The 17,422-nt window shown below is 39.8% G+C and overlaps 1 protein-coding gene across 1 annotated transcript in view; it reads right to left on the bottom strand.

The window, feature by feature from the left end:
* The window catches only part of LOC140234361 (protein phosphatase EYA1-like), a 414,338-nt gene that overhangs the window by 95,097 nt on the left and 301,819 nt on the right, over positions 1-17,422 (bottom strand). The window contains exon 4 of the mRNA XM_072314419.1: positions 3,427-3,502. Within this exon, the coding sequence (XP_072170520.1) occupies positions 3,427-3,502 (76 nt within the window). The remainder of the gene's footprint in view (positions 1-3,426; positions 3,503-17,422) is intronic.

Genomic DNA, 17,422 nt, shown 5'->3' with positions numbered 1-17,422 from the left:
CAAGAAACTCTCGTGATGAATAATTTCCACTTGAAACCCAAGCCACATTTCTGGGCAGAGAATCCAGCTAATCTCCCACTGGCCGGCGGCATCGGTCAAATGAAGTCCTCACCCCCTTGGACAAGTTGTATACGATGAAATGTTATTTGCCCATTTTGTGTGTGCAAAAATAGCAGACACAGAAACACAGAAACACACACACACAGACACAAAACAATTTTAATCTCTCGCAACCTGTAACGGAGAGGTCCTAATTGACAGTCGGGAGTGGATTAGTTTCAGTTTGGCCCTGTGTGGTGTGGTATCACGTGTGAGAATTATGTAACCAAGCACCCCGGTGTGACTTTCAACGTCCCCATTCTGGACTCCACGACTTAATCTAAAGTGTGTTTGGTATCAAAACATGGTGAGAATTCACACACACACACACGCACCACACAGACACACACAGAGAAGAAACAAATATAAAACAGACTTTTAAACATGAATGCTAAGCTCACAGTTTGCAGACACTGTTTTTTTCCCCCGCTCGCTCACTTACCTCCCAGAGCTGGACAGCGCATTTATCCGCAGAGCCGACATGGCCGATAATTATTATTTGATTAGGCGTTAATGCACCAGGTAGAAATCTCCCAAGCCCCTCTCGCTTTAGTGGGCCGGGGCCTCGGCCGATATATTCCCGTTCAACGCCGAGTGAAACTGCAAACCGCCGCCCCTGTCAAAGTGTCGTAATCAGGGGGAACGCGATACACGGCTCCGATAAAACACCCACTTTTTTTTTCTCTCTCCTGGCCCTCTCCTTACTTTCACCGGTCGTCTCCCGAGAATACATACCAGGCAAACTCTCGCTAAAAAATAGATAAAACTCCTGCGTGTAAAGGAAGTATAGCATTGCAGAAAAGTAACCTCCCTTTCCGTGTTTGCATTGTCTCTTCTTTCTTTCTCTCTCTCCCTCTCTTTCTCTCTCTCTCTCTCTTCAGTCTTCTTCATGTCTCCATAAAACATAAGGGTCTACAGTCCAAGTGATTTATGAGGTGATGGTGGTAATTAGCATATATACATATTCATGAGTTGGGCCAGGCAGCTAGCTCCGCCTCCCAGATTAAATTAGGCCAACCACGCATTTTTGTGTACACACTCTTGGAAAAAGGGGGCGTGGTGCTGGCTCAATGCACTCTTCTTCTTCTTCTTTTTTTTTTTTCCTCATCTCATGATTGAGGATCTCAATTCTGATTGGTTCCCATTAGCATTACATTGATGAATATTAATTTAGGCATCTTTTGTCCCATACAAGGCCACACTCATTTCTGAGCCAAACTTACGATGTATGATAGTAGATATCTCTTGATGTATCTCTGCATATGACCTGCTTCGTTCTGGCACATCCAGAACATTCTCATCTATCAGTCACCCACTTTTTATGTCACTTCTAAACTGGATAAACTCAGATGTACAATACCACTGGTATTTGAATTTCGAGACAAATTTGAACACCAAGGCTTATGCCTCCATTTTGGTGAGAATGGCATTCCGTAGTCTAGTCTTCATTCAAGGTCGACTTTCAATTAGGCCAAGTCATCAAATTTGATTGCAAGGCAGTCAGTACATTCTGAGAAGGCAAGTTTGGGTTGCCGGTAGGGATCTAAAGGCTGCACATTGGGCTGCACAAGATGAGAAATTTTATATTGCTTGCCCATTCTCTCCTGATCATGCCTCCATTGGCATACTGTATACCATACAGCAGCTGTGCCTCTTCTTGCATATAGTAAAACCTTTGGGTGCATTTACCCAACTCACTTCTGCCGTAAAATGAAGGTTTCTGAACAACTTTCAGGGAGCTTTGGGCAAATGATAAAACACCAAGCTGTTTTGATTATGGGGTTACAAACACCTTATTTCTCAAGCGGCCAAAAGTGTGATCATGAATGCATTTGAGCTAGAAGTGCATTGCTGTGGGGATGATAAATGCAGAGTCATTTTGAAATGCGTTTACAGGCGTTTAGTTCGAACCTGTCCACAGCAACCACAGCCGACTATGCATCTCTGCTCCTTGGGTTAAACTGCGCATTGGAACTGCACAGTGAAAAGACCTCTTTCTCAACTCACGATGGAGACGATAAATGCAACAACTCGAGAAATGTGATCCGAAAGGTGTTTGCATATGTGTTTTGATAGTGGGTATTGAAACGTGTTCCAAATAAGGAAAAGATGATAAACGCAGTCCATGTCATTTGAAGAGATATGATCTACCATCCCTGTTATATCCCGGTTGGCCTGAACAAAGTGGGAGAGGGCAGCATTTATAAACGAGGGAGAAAAAAAAAATCATTCTCGACAGAAATCATGTTGTACTGACATAATGACGGAGCATACAGGCAACAGTTTGTCTTTTCCTTTTCAATGAAAGATTTCATGTGTTTCTTCTTGGTGGTATGTTCCATTTTGTGTTTACCAATGGTCTTCAAGAGCTTCATGTACAGTAACTGTAAGAGGGAGTCAATATTAATTAGATTAGATTAAAGGGAGTCAATATTTTTGCAGTATTACTCAGAGAACAAAACACGAGACTGAACAGATACTTAAAAAAAGAAAGAAAGAGAAAATACACATGTCCCTCCTGAGGGCTAGTTCTGCAATACGAATTATTGAGGTACTGAAATGTTTATTCACTAAGTTGATATCTCTACAAAAACACACACATGTATACAAACACAAACACACACACACCAATTCTGCAGGTACCCCCGCCTTAATCGTACCACTACAGCACACAGGGGTCGAAGACAGTTGAGGGCCAGGCAGCTTCTCAGTTAATGAAGTCCCGACGAGTTTTAACGAAGTGTCCGGCCAGCCGTCTGCTCTGAAATGACCAGCAGTGACCTGCCACAAGCAGTACCAGTTCCAGGCCATCCCGCAATGTGGCTGACCCTAACACTGACAAAATCCTTTCGATTATATCTGAAACAGACACTATAACAAATTTGCCAGAACTACAGGTAGTTGGTGAATTTTCCACAGGGATATAGATTCATCGCAATGCTAATTTTGTTTGTTATTTCTCTTTTGTTTTTAAGAGACACCTTCACGGAGCCAGAGTAACTGCGAATTCCAAATGGCCGTTGGAAGATGGCATGACATTGCCAAATTGATCATGTGTCGTGATGGGCTGACCTGGATCACCTGATTTCTTTAAATGTTAGAGGATCATCACATGTTGACCAAAAGGACACAACAAACCTCAGCTGTATTTGACAGACTAAACAACTTTACCTACATCTGACCAGCATAGAGCAAAAAAAAAATGCAATTAAAAACAAAACAAAAACAAAAACCGATAATAATGACAATGATATCAACGTATAAAGACCAGAACCTGTATAAATAAAACAATAACAATCCAAACAAAGTGACCCATAGAGGACTCACCTGTAATACTGTGAAGGGAACTCTGACTTGGGCTGGCGAAGGTTCATGTCCAATGAACTTTGACCCGAACTTGACCCTGTTTAGAAATTCACACAGAGAGAACAAGAAAAAAACAGTTATTCATCTGAGCAAAGACAATAAATGGAACACTGCCATAACAAAGAGAAAGTTAAAAAAAAAAAACTTGATATTATTTTTCTGTCAGATGAGATTTTTTTTTTTCATTCTTTCCTTTTAGAGACTAAAACTACCCCTCAGTGACAAACATGCTTGCACAGAAGCCAGATGAGTCGTACCATCAGTGAAAACAGTGCTCGGTGGAAGCCAGGCATTTGTTTTTCTTTACATATAATTTGCATTGTATTGTTTTCTTCAGATTATCTGATTGAATAAATTGAATAAACAACATCACCAGCATGCTGGCATTTACATAATGTGGCAATTCTCAGAATCTGTGGTGTCAGTTTGACCTCGATGAGATAGGGTTGACGGGAGGGGAAGTGGCAGGCCCTCAGAAAGTGTCCTCTTCATTCAGGGACAATGTTGCATCTGTTTCATTGTTTGTTTGTTTTTTCCTTTTTTGCCAATGTGATGTGATACTCATGTGGACTCCATGATTCATACCCCTTTCAGGTAATCGTGGATGCGGATAATAGGAGCACAAGTCGTAAAATTTCGATTACATGAACGGGAGAGGAGTAGAAAAGTGCGCATTATTTTTATGCTGCTATTATGCGCATAATTGCAGCATGAGGAGTAGATCGAGAATACATGAACGCGTTTTACGACTTATCCGCACTAACATTCCACAGTTCGGTCAAAGGTCACTCGATTTCCCGCACAACCGCTGATTGCTGAGCTTGAGCGCGCGAGAGGTGTGCATACACGTGAGGATATTCACCGGAAACATTACGTCATTATAGAGGCGTGCGCAGTAACCATGACAAATAACTCGCACAAATAACTCGCACCATTATATGAACGGGTGCTCGTAAAAGTAGTGCGCACTTCATGGGATATATGAACGCGATTTTGACTACTTCATCCGCATTATTTGGATGCGGATAATTGAACCGCGATTACCTGAAAGGGGTATCAGATCAAACTGTGTGTGTCATTTAAAGCATTCTAAATCTTCCGGAAAAAAAAAATGGCCATAATATGCAAGAATGGAAAGATCACATTTACAATGTCCATTCATACACTTTGTAATCCATTAAAAAATGGTAACATAGTCCTGCTGGAATGAATAACAGACTAGATCTCTTTGGGTAAAGACTGAATTTGCCATCTCTGCAGGGCCTCATCCTCCACTGGAATCCTCTTTATAGTTTGCAGTAAAATGTAGGTAATTCTGGTAATGAACTTATTTTCCACAACAATCCAACAAATCACAGCAATAAACACACGCACACATTAACTTCTGCATCTATGTTAGCTTCGTCTCTAAAGATATAAAGTTGTCATTGCAGAGAAACCCAACATCTTATCATCAGCCAACATTTGGTCCCTAAAAAAAAGAAAGCTTCTAATCTGTCATGCAGAGTTGACTTGTACTCATGCCTCATATGTTTTATAGTTTTTACTATATGAGCCTTCACACTGAATAAAAGATAATGTTCTACTTGGAAACTCCCATGACAGTATGTAAATGAGGATTATGTAAGCATAGTATGGGCGAGTTTAAAAAAAAAAAAAAAATGTGCCATGTTGCCGGTCCACTTACGTTCTAACAGGCTAGCGGAACAGACGGTCATATTGTAAAACCATTAACCTCACACCATCACACTATAAATGGTTAGGTGACAAAACATGCCAATCACAAAGTTTTGCAGGCATGACCGACAAGATAATGAGAACCTGTCCACTATCCACTGACCAATGACCAATGACCAATGACCACCTTCAGATACAGTGTATCTGATGTGTGTTTGGTGTAGAACCAGAAGGCAGTAACTCTGCAGACTGTATAAGACACATATATGAATAAAACTAGCATACCCCGATGGTTCATCACTTTTAATGAAAAGGAAAACAATATAATCATTTATTCCTTCTCCACCCTCCTAAGAAAAACACTGACAACTCCAAAAGACACAAAGTGAATGTATGATTTCTGAAATGAAAAGATCACTGTTAAAAACACATCACAAGACTTAAAAATGTGATCTTCAAGTAGCATGGATGTTATAGGACCACAGCTCAGAAATGCAAGATATGACAGAAAAATGCAATAATGTGAAGATCTAAGTAACATATAAGCTTGTCACTGATGAAAGAATATATATATATATATATACATATATATATATATATATATATATATATATATATATATATATATATATATATATATATTATGATCTATAGGTAGACATGCTCAAAACGTTAGGCACACACATCTCCTTTGAGATGTACTGTATATGATTCACGAATTAAAGAAAAAAAAAATGGTATGAGTTTCTCGACAGCAGATTTTACTGTTTTTTTCCTCTTTCTCATAACCACAAATGCATTACAAACATTGGGAGTAAGACACATCATGCTACAGAATCGCATGACACAACTGATCCACTTGCACTGCAAGCTAGTGATGCAGATGTGTATGTAACCATGGCAACACACACATCAGAGGTTCACTGCAGAGAAGGAAGAGGAGGAGCAGGAGAAATAGGAGGAGCAGGAGGTTTGGGGACCAGCACAAAAGGCTCACCTGGGAAGTTTTCAAGAGAGGAAGCATAGCTACTGTCGGACGCACTAGGAGTAACGCTGTTACTCAGGGGCTCCGCTTTGACTGCAGAGGAGGGTGTGGTTATTTTGGGGGGTGGAGAAACGGAATCATATTTGGGGGTAATGGATTGGTTAAATGGTGGGTGTGGTTGTTAAGGTTGTACAATTGTAGAGAAGCATTGTGTTTGTTTCCATATTATCAGCAAAATGAACCACACAATTAATATGGGAATATTTGGGGTATGAAGGAAGGTTAGAATACAATGGAAGAGGAAGGGTGGGGGAGAGAAGAATGGGGTGTAAGGGAAGAAATATGATTTTAATTTTGGGGAAAATATGAAATCATGACACGCAACAAAGCATCGAGAAGAAATTGTTCCATGTTTGTTAACAGGAAAGAGAGGTATAAGAAAAGGAGAGAAGGAAAGATGAGCGAGTGGTAGAAGTGAATGATACGTACAAAGTGTGTGGAAGAAAGAGAGAAAGATATAGGAAATTAAAACACACATATAGTTTTGTGGGGAATGAGCGGGAGCGTAGCCATGTTTGAGAAAGTAAACACGGTCAGTGCAGGAGATGAAAGAGAACAGTGTGGCATTTGACGAAGTATCAATGGTTTATTGTGTGAATGTGAAGATGAGCATCACACACATATTCAGCAGCAGGCAGTAGGCAGTCAGTGATACAAAATAGTATTAGTATTGGGAGAGAAAAAAAGTATACAAGAAGCATCTTAATCAATGATCATTTCTTTCACTGCATCCATTCTTGTTTTTCTGCAGCTATAATGGTAGGGCTATAGTTTAAATCAGACTCCCCACAAAAAACAAAAAACAAAAAAAAAATCAAAATTTGCATTGGTTCTATATTCTATAACATTCCCTGCCAACAAAATAGAAAACAATGGTACTATTAAAATGTAGTTTTCATGTAAATGTAACTTTTCAATACATCAAAGCCATAAAATACACATTACTGATTAATGTGATATTCCATCATCACCTATATATATATATATATATATATATATATATATATATATATATATATATATATATATATATATATATATTTCTTATTTCATATAGCCTCTGTTTCATGCACAGTGTATATAATTGTCATCTTGCCAAGCAATAAATGATACCTAAAGTATTTCTTTCTTTTTTTCAGCTGAATTTCTAGTCATTGAGACTAATTAGTACTGTGTATGGTCTAAGAATTGTACGTTCTTGACAATATTGATGGGCATAAAGTGTTCCACAATAGAAATATCAGATGGATTGGAATCTCATTCTGTAGGTGTGTGAGGAGGGGGGGGGGGATTGCTTAATTTCACGCAATAAAGAGGACATTTTCATGCAAAATTAGAACATTTTAAGCATGTGCTAAATTAAAGAGGGGTGGGAAAATGAGAGAAAGAAATCATTGCTAGCAGGCTTGTCAATTTTGATAACCATTCTGATTCCATCTGAAGGCTTGGCACTCGGCCTGATGGACAGATGGTAACATGATCATACGATAACTGACTTAATGAAGAGTGGTAGCGTCGACCTTGTTCACATCTAACTTTTCCCCAACATCGCCCAGACCCACTGCTGACTAATACACTCCCATCTCATCTGGGGACAGTGTCTCTACATGAATGAAATGTAAAATCATCTTCTGCTGTCATAGTGAGTATACAATGAATCTAAAGGGGGCGTGCAGTATGGGGAAACAAACAAATATATTGCATTTTTATAAAATGGGTATGTAAAGGCAAGAGAAAATACAAAAGATTTCGCTGAAATGGACATTGTGTTATTAAACCCATTGAGGATGGACTGATTTCGGTAAAACAGGCATTTAAAGAGAATAGTGAAAATACGAAATTATTTGTGCGAAAAAACTACTGAAAAGTTAATCCATGCATTCGTTTCTTCTAGAATTGATTTCTGTAATTCCCTTCTATTTGGCTTGCCCGAAAAAGACATAAGAAAACTCCAAATTGTTCAAAATTGCACCGCCCGACTTGTAATGCGAGCAAAAGGAAGAGATCCCATAACACCCTTGTTGTCATACCTGCATTGGCTGCCTGTAGATAAGAGAATCATGTTTAAGATTCTTGCATTATGTCATAAAACATTGATAAATAAGTCCCCAACATATTTGTCTGACATGATCATTGAATATATTCCACAAAGAAATCTACAATCTTCTAGCCAGAATGTATTAATTATACCGAGGAGGTATCTATACCTCCTTGATTATACCAACAACCAAAACATGTTCATATGGGGATTGGGCTTTTCAGTCAGCAGCACCTGTACTCTGGAACAAATTACCAAGTCAACTTAGGGCCATCACATGTACTCACACTTTCCTCAAGTCCTTAAAAACATATTTGTTCTGTTATTAAATGATTATGATAAGTTGTATTTTGTATGTTTAATCATATTGTTTTGTTAAAATTATGTAAGTTGTAGTTTATGGTACTTTACCCAATTATGTAAAGCGCATAGAGATTCCAGGAATATTATGCGCTACATAAGCAGCTATTATTATTATTATTATTATTTCCCACAGACACTTGCCCGAGTATTTTTGGGACTCGTCCTCAGTGGGTTAACATAATGACAATTTGACTATTACTGAGCGATTTCACGCAGCATCCCAAGGGGGGGGGGGGGGGTCTTCTATTGCAGTTACATAATCATGATTCTCCTGGATTTTTATGCAGTTAATTCCTCATAAGCTTGACAACCACTAAAGAGATGAGTTGCCTTGAAGTTGCATGGTGGAATCATATCTTTCTATCTCATGGGAGGAAAGGGGAGGGGGCTTCACCTTATAATGTGACAGCCTTGACGTTTCTTTAGCAGCATCATAGCGAAAAATAAGTGAGCTCTCCAAGAGTGAACTACAGTACAGGTCTTTTCACATCAGCTGAATAAAAATCCAAGCTCAAGATTTCTTTGCAATCACAAATAAGCGCATTAGTTCATTTCCTATTCATATCAGCCCACAGAGAATTGGTCAGAATTTTTTTTTTTATAGCTATTTTGGTATACACCGTCTTTATGATATTGCCCACGCGATGAATTATGCAAATGTGCAGGCTGCAGCCGAGTACAAGTCACACATGCAAAGCATGATGGGATGTATCCCGCTAATTCCCTCAAGCGAACTTACATTATCAAACAGAGCGCTATTTTGCCATTTTACTCAGGTACCCATTTATACACCTGGGTTGCAAGGGACATAGTAGGTAAAACATCTTGTCCAAGGACGTAAGCACTGGGCGGGAATCGAACTTGGATCCTCCTATCGGGAGTCGGGAGTCTTATCAACTACGCCACAGCGCCCCCATGGTATGTCCCAAATGGTACCTTTAGCATTTTGTGCCAAATGTTCTAAATACTTCCAGCAGAGGAAAGTAACAACCTTGAGGGTAGTAGATGCTCAGATCTGACGAATTTGACAATCACAAGGCTGGTTTGACAAGGTGTGGAATATTTCAGTCATTCTCAATACACAACCTTTTTTTTTTTTGGGGGGGGGGGGGGTTGGGGGTTAAGATATTCTGTACCAGAGAAATATTCAACAATTCTTTTAAATCATATGCATGGCTGCAATAAGGAGATCGGGACTTTCAATTTACTGTATAAAGTTCGACGGCTACTTTGCAATCGGAGGGGAAAACTTTACAAGTGTGGTACAACAATGCAAACAGGAAGTATCTTGAAATGGAATATACCAAGCATCCTGTTGTTATGTTATAATCTTTCATGCTTTTGCAACATTTGGACAAAAATACATCAATTTCACTCCAATATCCCCTCCCCCTTCCATATCCACATGGGGGAGGGGGGGGGGGAGGTGGCAGCCAAAAAACATCCGATCATGTCAATAACAAATATGGTTGCACAACACTGGATAGCCGTTAACCGCATATGAGTGGATATGTGCATACTCCGTAAGAGTAATCTGAGATTTATTTCATGTGAAAAATAGGGGATTTTTACATGAAAAACGCTTACTATAGAGTCACCCCTTAATCAAACCTTGATAATGAGCTCCTTTCTTCGAGAGGCAAGACATATTTAATTGTGCATTACAATACAAATTAATTTGTTACATTCTACAAAACAATATGCTCTACTTTTCCTGGCTTCATTATAGGGCGATGTTCAACTTAATAGATAATTTAGAACATCACATTGATACGTTATTTATAGATTAGGTAACAGAATGGCATCTATAGTTTTATATGTCTTCCCTTATCCCCTTCCCCCTCCACCCCGCCCCCCCCCCCCCCCATAAGTGAGACAACTTACCAACATTTTTCATCTTATCAAGACAAGTGATGATATTAATGTTATAAAGAGTAAAAGTTCATGCATCAAAAATCTTGTCAGAGAGAGAGAAAAAAAAAGGAACTATACCAAGAACACACAAAGGCTCAATATTTTGCTGTTTTTCATTGCATTACTAGCATTTTAGTGAGTTTGTATGCTGCAAACTCATAATATTCACAGTGGTGCCACTCCAAGCAGAAATATGATAGATAGCTTGAAAGCGTGAAAGAAGCTTCGCGATATCTTCGTCGGGTGTGAACAATGCCGCGGGCTCTTCATCTCCCTTTCAATTGCAATTTATGAACCCTCCTCGGTTTGTAGAGCAAATATCGAGTACTTTATAAAACAAACACAATTAAAGAATGATAACACTCGGCGAAAAATCAATGTCAATACCGGCAGGTTGATGGAATGTAAACAATTGCAAATATACGCACACACGCACATAGTCTGTCTTCATTTCATATGCAATCACGCATCTCACTCACTGACGGCTTTTCCTTGGTTACAATACTGGACGTTTTTAACAGAGCGGAGCTCAAGAGAAAGCAAAGGTGGTGGGGGGGGGGGGTGAGGGGAATTGAGGTGGGTTGGTTTTAGGAGAATGAGGGACAAAAGCAAAGGAGAGTGTTATTTGCTATACGTCTGCGTCGTAAAAAAAAAAGGCGGTGTTGATTCATTAAGTTAGTGGGGACACTTCGAGAGAAAAGCGTGGGTACACAGGTAGCGTATGTGGATACAGAGTGCATCCTCTCTAGTATGATTTGATATATACCTCTCTAGTTTGATTTGATATAATAGTACCTCTCTTTTGCAGACTTTTTGTGAGCCAAGACTCGAGGTATCACTCTCAGAAACTCATTCCCAACAAAATACTCGACTACAGAAACCGTCTGGATGTGTATACAAAGAATATTTTTCTTGCGGTCTTGTCAATCATGCGTAGACTTTGAGGAACAACAAGTGAGTGCCAAAATAGCGATGAGATTGCATCTCGCTTTTGAAATCATGCTGTCCGGTGATACCTCTTGCATCCTACGCGTGGATAAAAATCATTCAGATCCTTCCTTTTTCCATGCTAGATATAGTCAACTCCCATCTTCAGGTAGTACACAAATTAAGCCTCTTGAAGCTCACAGTCAATGCGATGCTCCCCCGATTGCACAGCTGGAATTTTATGATCAGGAACCCCCAAACTGACACTTTGCATTGTGGGCAATAATTCCGAGTCCATGGTATAAAAACTGTTCTGCTGTCCAGCATTTCTTAAACATCAAACCACTTTCTTTATGGGTAAGAGAAAGGCTGCTATAGAGGACTGTGATGATTATTCAATTACTTCTCACATCTTCGTGGCCAACACTACAGGTTTGTTTCCTGGTAATGTTAAAATGCATGAATGATTCTTCCATGGACCTGGGCAACTTCATTCATTGTAGACGTAAGAAGAAAGATGGTCCTCATATTCAGTGGAAGATGAAAGCAAAAAGGCTGTATGCATAGCCTCAACTCCCCTAGGCTTCTTAATATTACCAGCAATGCAGCTTTACTTCCGTAGTTCGTTCCCTCTGTTAAAAACGCAACAGCAACAAAACAGTGAAGTTATCCTTGGTCAGTTGATGTCTTGAAACATTCACAATCAGGTATGAAAGCCAGTTGGATTTCGACTTCAATCTTCAGCGTTCTCACCTCTTCTTTACTCTCCACATGATGTTCAGAGAAAAAAAAAGGGAGGGAGGGAATAACTAAACAACATCAAGATAAGAACAAACTAGACAAAAAATAGAGGGGGGGGGGGGGAGAAGAAAAATGAGAGGATATTTCTGCGCTCTTTTGTGGTGTGCCGCCTTCCAGCATACCTGTGCCCACCTGAACAAAGCAGGGAGACCGTGCTGCGGATCAGGCAGGAATGGGGTGAGGAGAGCTAGGCTTTGCTGATAGCTCGGGGGCACACCCGACCTGTCAACCTCCCCAAAACCAGTCAAAACCTTACTACTCAGGTCCTCATGGACAGATGGAAAGAAAAGGGGGGAGGGGGAGGGGGGCTAATCAACAAAATTAAGAATGATGCCCAGCTGGTTTGCTGAAATAATTTGTATGCTGTAAAGTGCCCTTTCTTGGCGCTATTACTATTTCATCCCATCACAACAATCCTTCTTTTTCATGAGAGAACATTGGTGCAGAACAAGAATCCACCTCAAGAAGAGCTATGCCATGGGTGCGTGTCATTTCTGAACGTGGTTATACACAGACATCCCACTTGTATGATGAACGTATGTTGCGTGACGATTGCATTGCATGCTCGCGATTTTCTCTGATTCAGATCATATCCGTCTGGTCTGGTTTGTTTTGGGTACAGCCCCCTCCGAACTATACACATCATGCAGATCTGGCTGGGAGACAACAGTCCTCCAAAAGGTCATACAAAGTGTGTTGCCATGGCAACATAATGGGGAAGCTAGGAGAGACAAAGGAGAAAAAAACTTTCTTCTATCGCCTCGGGTTGTGTATGATGAAAGGTAAAAGAAATAGAAACATTGAGAGAGAAAAGGAGAAATCAAGGGAGCATCGGAGTGGGAAGATGTGGTTTGGACGGGAAGGAGGAGACAGAAATTATGCAAAAAAAAAAGAAAGATATTTTCATCTCAAGACGTACGTCCATTAGGACAGCGATGCAGACGATACAAGGATAATATTCTAAGATGAGTGAATCGGAGACATTTCTTGGGGGACATAGAAGATGCACTCATTCAGGTTGCTGCCTTGACAACGATCAAAGAGCACACATCACTGAAGAATGAGGTGAGAATACTTAAAAACTCATAATATAATGCCCAAAATGAGAGATCCTAAGAAAGAAATAGTTGCAAGGTGGAGAGTGGTATATAAATGTCATAGAAATAGATCAGTGAATAATTATTGACGATGTGATATAAAAGGTAAAGAAGGAAACATATTATATATATAAATCTATATATACATACATCCAGACAGATGAAACAGAGATGGAAAAATAGAGAAAGAAAAAAGAGAGAAAAACATAAAAAAAAAGGAGGGGTCTTGAAGTAAGGAAGGACCCAAAACGTCGCTCGCAGCCCAAAACAACAAGACAGCTAATTTAACCAGGCCAGAACGGTGAGTGATTTGCGGGAGGTTTCGAACTACTGACGACTTGTTCTCCTCTCTCCAATCACACTCCACCCCTCCCCCCTCCTCCCCCTCCTCCCCCCCCCCCCCCCCCCCCCACCAGCCTCAAACCGAAAAATAAAAATAAAGCCGAAAATAAGATGTATCCTCACAGGATATGATGATAGCAGGTGGAACGTAAGTTCATCCCGTCTAACAGATACTTCGCAAATCTGTGACCGCATGATCTCAATTTTTTTTCTTTTCTTTTTTTCTTTTTTTTTTTTAACGCAGTGTACCCCTGCAGGGCTCTTCCTCGCCTGGTCTATCTGCCACTGTGCTTGTAAAAAGCAAGGCTGAACTCAGATGCATGTGGAAAAGGATGATTCGTTATTTGGTTGAAAGGTTTTGTAGAGTTTTTGAAACCTCTACCTAAATCTTTGCCAAACTGTCTTCACATCTTACACAAGTTTCTCTAAATGACAACATGCAGTGTATCACAAAGGAAAAGGTAAAATCTTAAAATATATCTCTTTTAGATCAATGTTTCAGTCAGAGAAATATCTTTTATGACATAAAGAAGATAACAACTCTGAACAAAATTACACTGTCCCACAACTCAAGTGCATGCAGGTAAACATTTCTTGTCTCCGTTAAGTGAAGAGTTAGTTTGCAAAAACCGATAAGTCCATTTTTGAAGATTTTGAAGTACGGTCTCTGTCATAAAGTACAAAATAATACCTTTTAAATGATACATTGGTCACTACATATAAAGGTATATTTTTGAAGTTATGGTCAAAAGAAGCAAAAATTTATTTATTATTCTCTTTATTTTTCTTGACCTTTAATCGCAAATATCTCCATTTGACAAATATGGAGTTATCGGTTTTTGCAAACAAACTCTTCAAGTAATGAGAGTTTTGTTAACATGTGGATATTTCATTATACACCAGACACATTTGTACTTACTGCCATAATATCAGCACGGTTAATCATCATTCGATTATCTATCTTCGAATGCTCTTTGGGTTTTTTTAACAGTTTTGAAAATTTTAAATGCCCTATTTTTTTTCCGACTTCATATGTCTATTTGTGCTGCATTTATGTAGAATGTAGCAACAAATGATGTATACCACTTTGTCATAAATATCCACATTGTGCACTGTTTGGGGCTGGTTTGAAAACCATTTAGTCATAAATGGGATGCAAAGAGCAACCTATGAACTGGAGAAATCTCGTGATGAGAGATAAAGATAGAGAGAGAGAGATTAAAAAAATAAAGACAAAGACATGGAAACTTATCTCTCCATGGTTTAAAATTTCACTGTTATTGACTAAGACTGGGAAATTCACAATGCCAAAGAAACAGAACAAGAGAAAGAAAGAATGAACCATTAAAACAGTTCACAGAACTGGGTAAATATTGGCAGATTCTTTCCAGCAATCAGAAATCCGTGCTCCCGTATCGCTGGAACTGTGCCATTGAGGGAATGTATTCCTGTTTGTACTCTCACTCAGACAATGATGCTGTATCCACGACTCTACCCTGCATTGTCTTTGAACAATAGAGGTCTCCCTTCATGAACAAAAACACCAGCATTTATTATGCATCATATTCAGGGCAGGGAATTGCTCACAGACAGACGAGCAAATGGTTCTCTATGGGTCTGAATTTAATTATCATCTTTTTTTGTTTTGCCTTCTTAGATTTCCATCTAGTAGTCAAAAGTGGTAGTAGCAGTAGGAGGAGGAGGAGCAGTAGAGGCAGTAATTTACTTAAAATTAAACCACATCTCGGAAGAGAAATGGAAAATGTGCCTCTTAAAGTGAAAACTCTCCTGCTATACATGTACCTCTCAACAGATTGAAAACTCATGCTGCAGAATGTATACCATTTACCTGCAAAAATTGGTCCATTGTACATTGCCAGACTACTGGAAGGAATGGAGGTGATTTATGGAAACTTCAAAAAGATATTCATACAGAGCTTATATTGTACTATCTGATTTGTGAGTCATCAATAGTTTAAATTTGGCATAGCTGTATGTGATACCAAATGCAATGTGTACATACAGCCTGTAAAATAGAACAGAAACAGAGAAAATTCTGACAAAATGGTATTTCTGTCCTTAGAGTTATATCAAACAGAATATGGACCTGTAATTCAAATAGTTGTGTGCCACAAGGTAGTTTAAAAGCCATAAACTTTACAAAGCTTTAATGCCCTTCTGGCTCTGAATAAACTTACTGATCATTGTATTGCACACACAGGCCAATTTTAACCTGCTCCTTATGGGAACCTAGTATACCAGGTTTCCAAAATGTAGACAAGAGCGTCATCTGCATTCATGGCCTAAATTCATGTTTATTATGTGTTCAGCTGACCAGAAAAATGACTTTGATCTAAAAATTAGAGTTTCATCTATCAATATCTGTTCTTTTTCTGTATCAAAGCAGTGTATATTATTGTCTAATCTACCAATACCTATTGATATTACGTGCATCTTCATCAGCTCGAAAACAGCCTGCTTGGGAAATAAGCCTGAAGTTGATGCATGTGTACCTTGCATCATCACTCGGCTCGCACAGCCACAGAACTCTATGTAGAGTTCTGTGGGCTCGGCGTGCAGTTCGAATGATGGGATCGAGAAAATTTCAGGCTGATCGAGACGCGACTGTATAACGTGCTAATTCACAAACTAGCCCAAGATTTGGGGGAAATTTTACTATCCAAATATTTTTGTGTCTATTTGTGTCTTCATTGCACAAATGGCGGATTGATTTGACATTGGGCTAATTTCCAAACCACAAAATACTACACTATTTTGAAATTTCGGTCTGATGAAGACGGGCCTATTGAGAGCGGAAGAAAGCTGATAAGATTGTTGAGTCTTTAATATCATCTAATTGCAAGAAAGTCTTTATTCACCAGTTGCGGAGCGAGTTCACAAGTCTCTCACACCCTAAAGACTTCCCACACCTGATGAAGATACAAGACTCCCCTTTTCTTAGGAGAGTGTAAAGTTACTGTCCAATCCTTCTGCTTTTGTTACAAATTTTGATCATTTAGGGTTTTCAACAAACTAAGACGGATTGCAAAGAAGCAATGAAGCCTTGAAAGAGAGAGAGAAAAAAAAAAGTCATGCTGGTACAGCACATGGTTACATTCATGCACCATGAATAAAAGAGAACTTAATAACCTTAATCACACTAATTGCATTTCTAAAACAGTAATCTATACATATCTCAAGAGCACTCCTGATCACACATCTGCTCCATGCCAGAATGTCACCAGACGTACAGCCACCAGTGTCCTTGTCTTTGAGACGGGAACAGTTATTTAAAAGGTATAATGTTTTCCACATGAATGCTTTGCTAATGCACAATTTTGTCCCCTTTTTCTGCATCTTTTATTGTTTTTCATAGAAAATGCCAAAGGGCTAACAAGCAGTGGCTGATGCCAAGTGCAGCACGAGGCATCAGCATCGCCTTCTCCATTCCCCCCACCAGTGGATGCTGTCGCCATGACACCCATCATCCCCCCAAACCATCGGAGGAGCGTCTCCCAAGAACATCTGCCCAGCCTGCTTGGGAGGATCGCCTCCTAGTGCTGGGGCGGCCTGCTGCTGGATGGCAGTGGAGATATTATGGCTCTGCCAGCTAGCTAGCTAGCTTCGGCCCCTCGCCGCCGCCGCGGCCTGCCGACGCCTTCTTGCGGCCCTCGAGAGGAAAAAACAGTCCGGCTTTGCAAGGAGCGCCCCCCTCTCTATCGCGCGAGAGCATCTCTCTGATGCTCGACTGGT

The sequence above is a fragment of the Diadema setosum genome, chromosome 10, assembly GCF_964275005.1.
Source record: "Diadema setosum chromosome 10, eeDiaSeto1, whole genome shotgun sequence".
Taxonomy (NCBI): Eukaryota; Metazoa; Echinodermata; class Echinoidea; order Diadematoida; family Diadematidae; genus Diadema; species Diadema setosum.
Note: the sequence above shows the minus strand (reverse complement) of the source record. Positions and strands in the feature narration are given on the sequence as shown.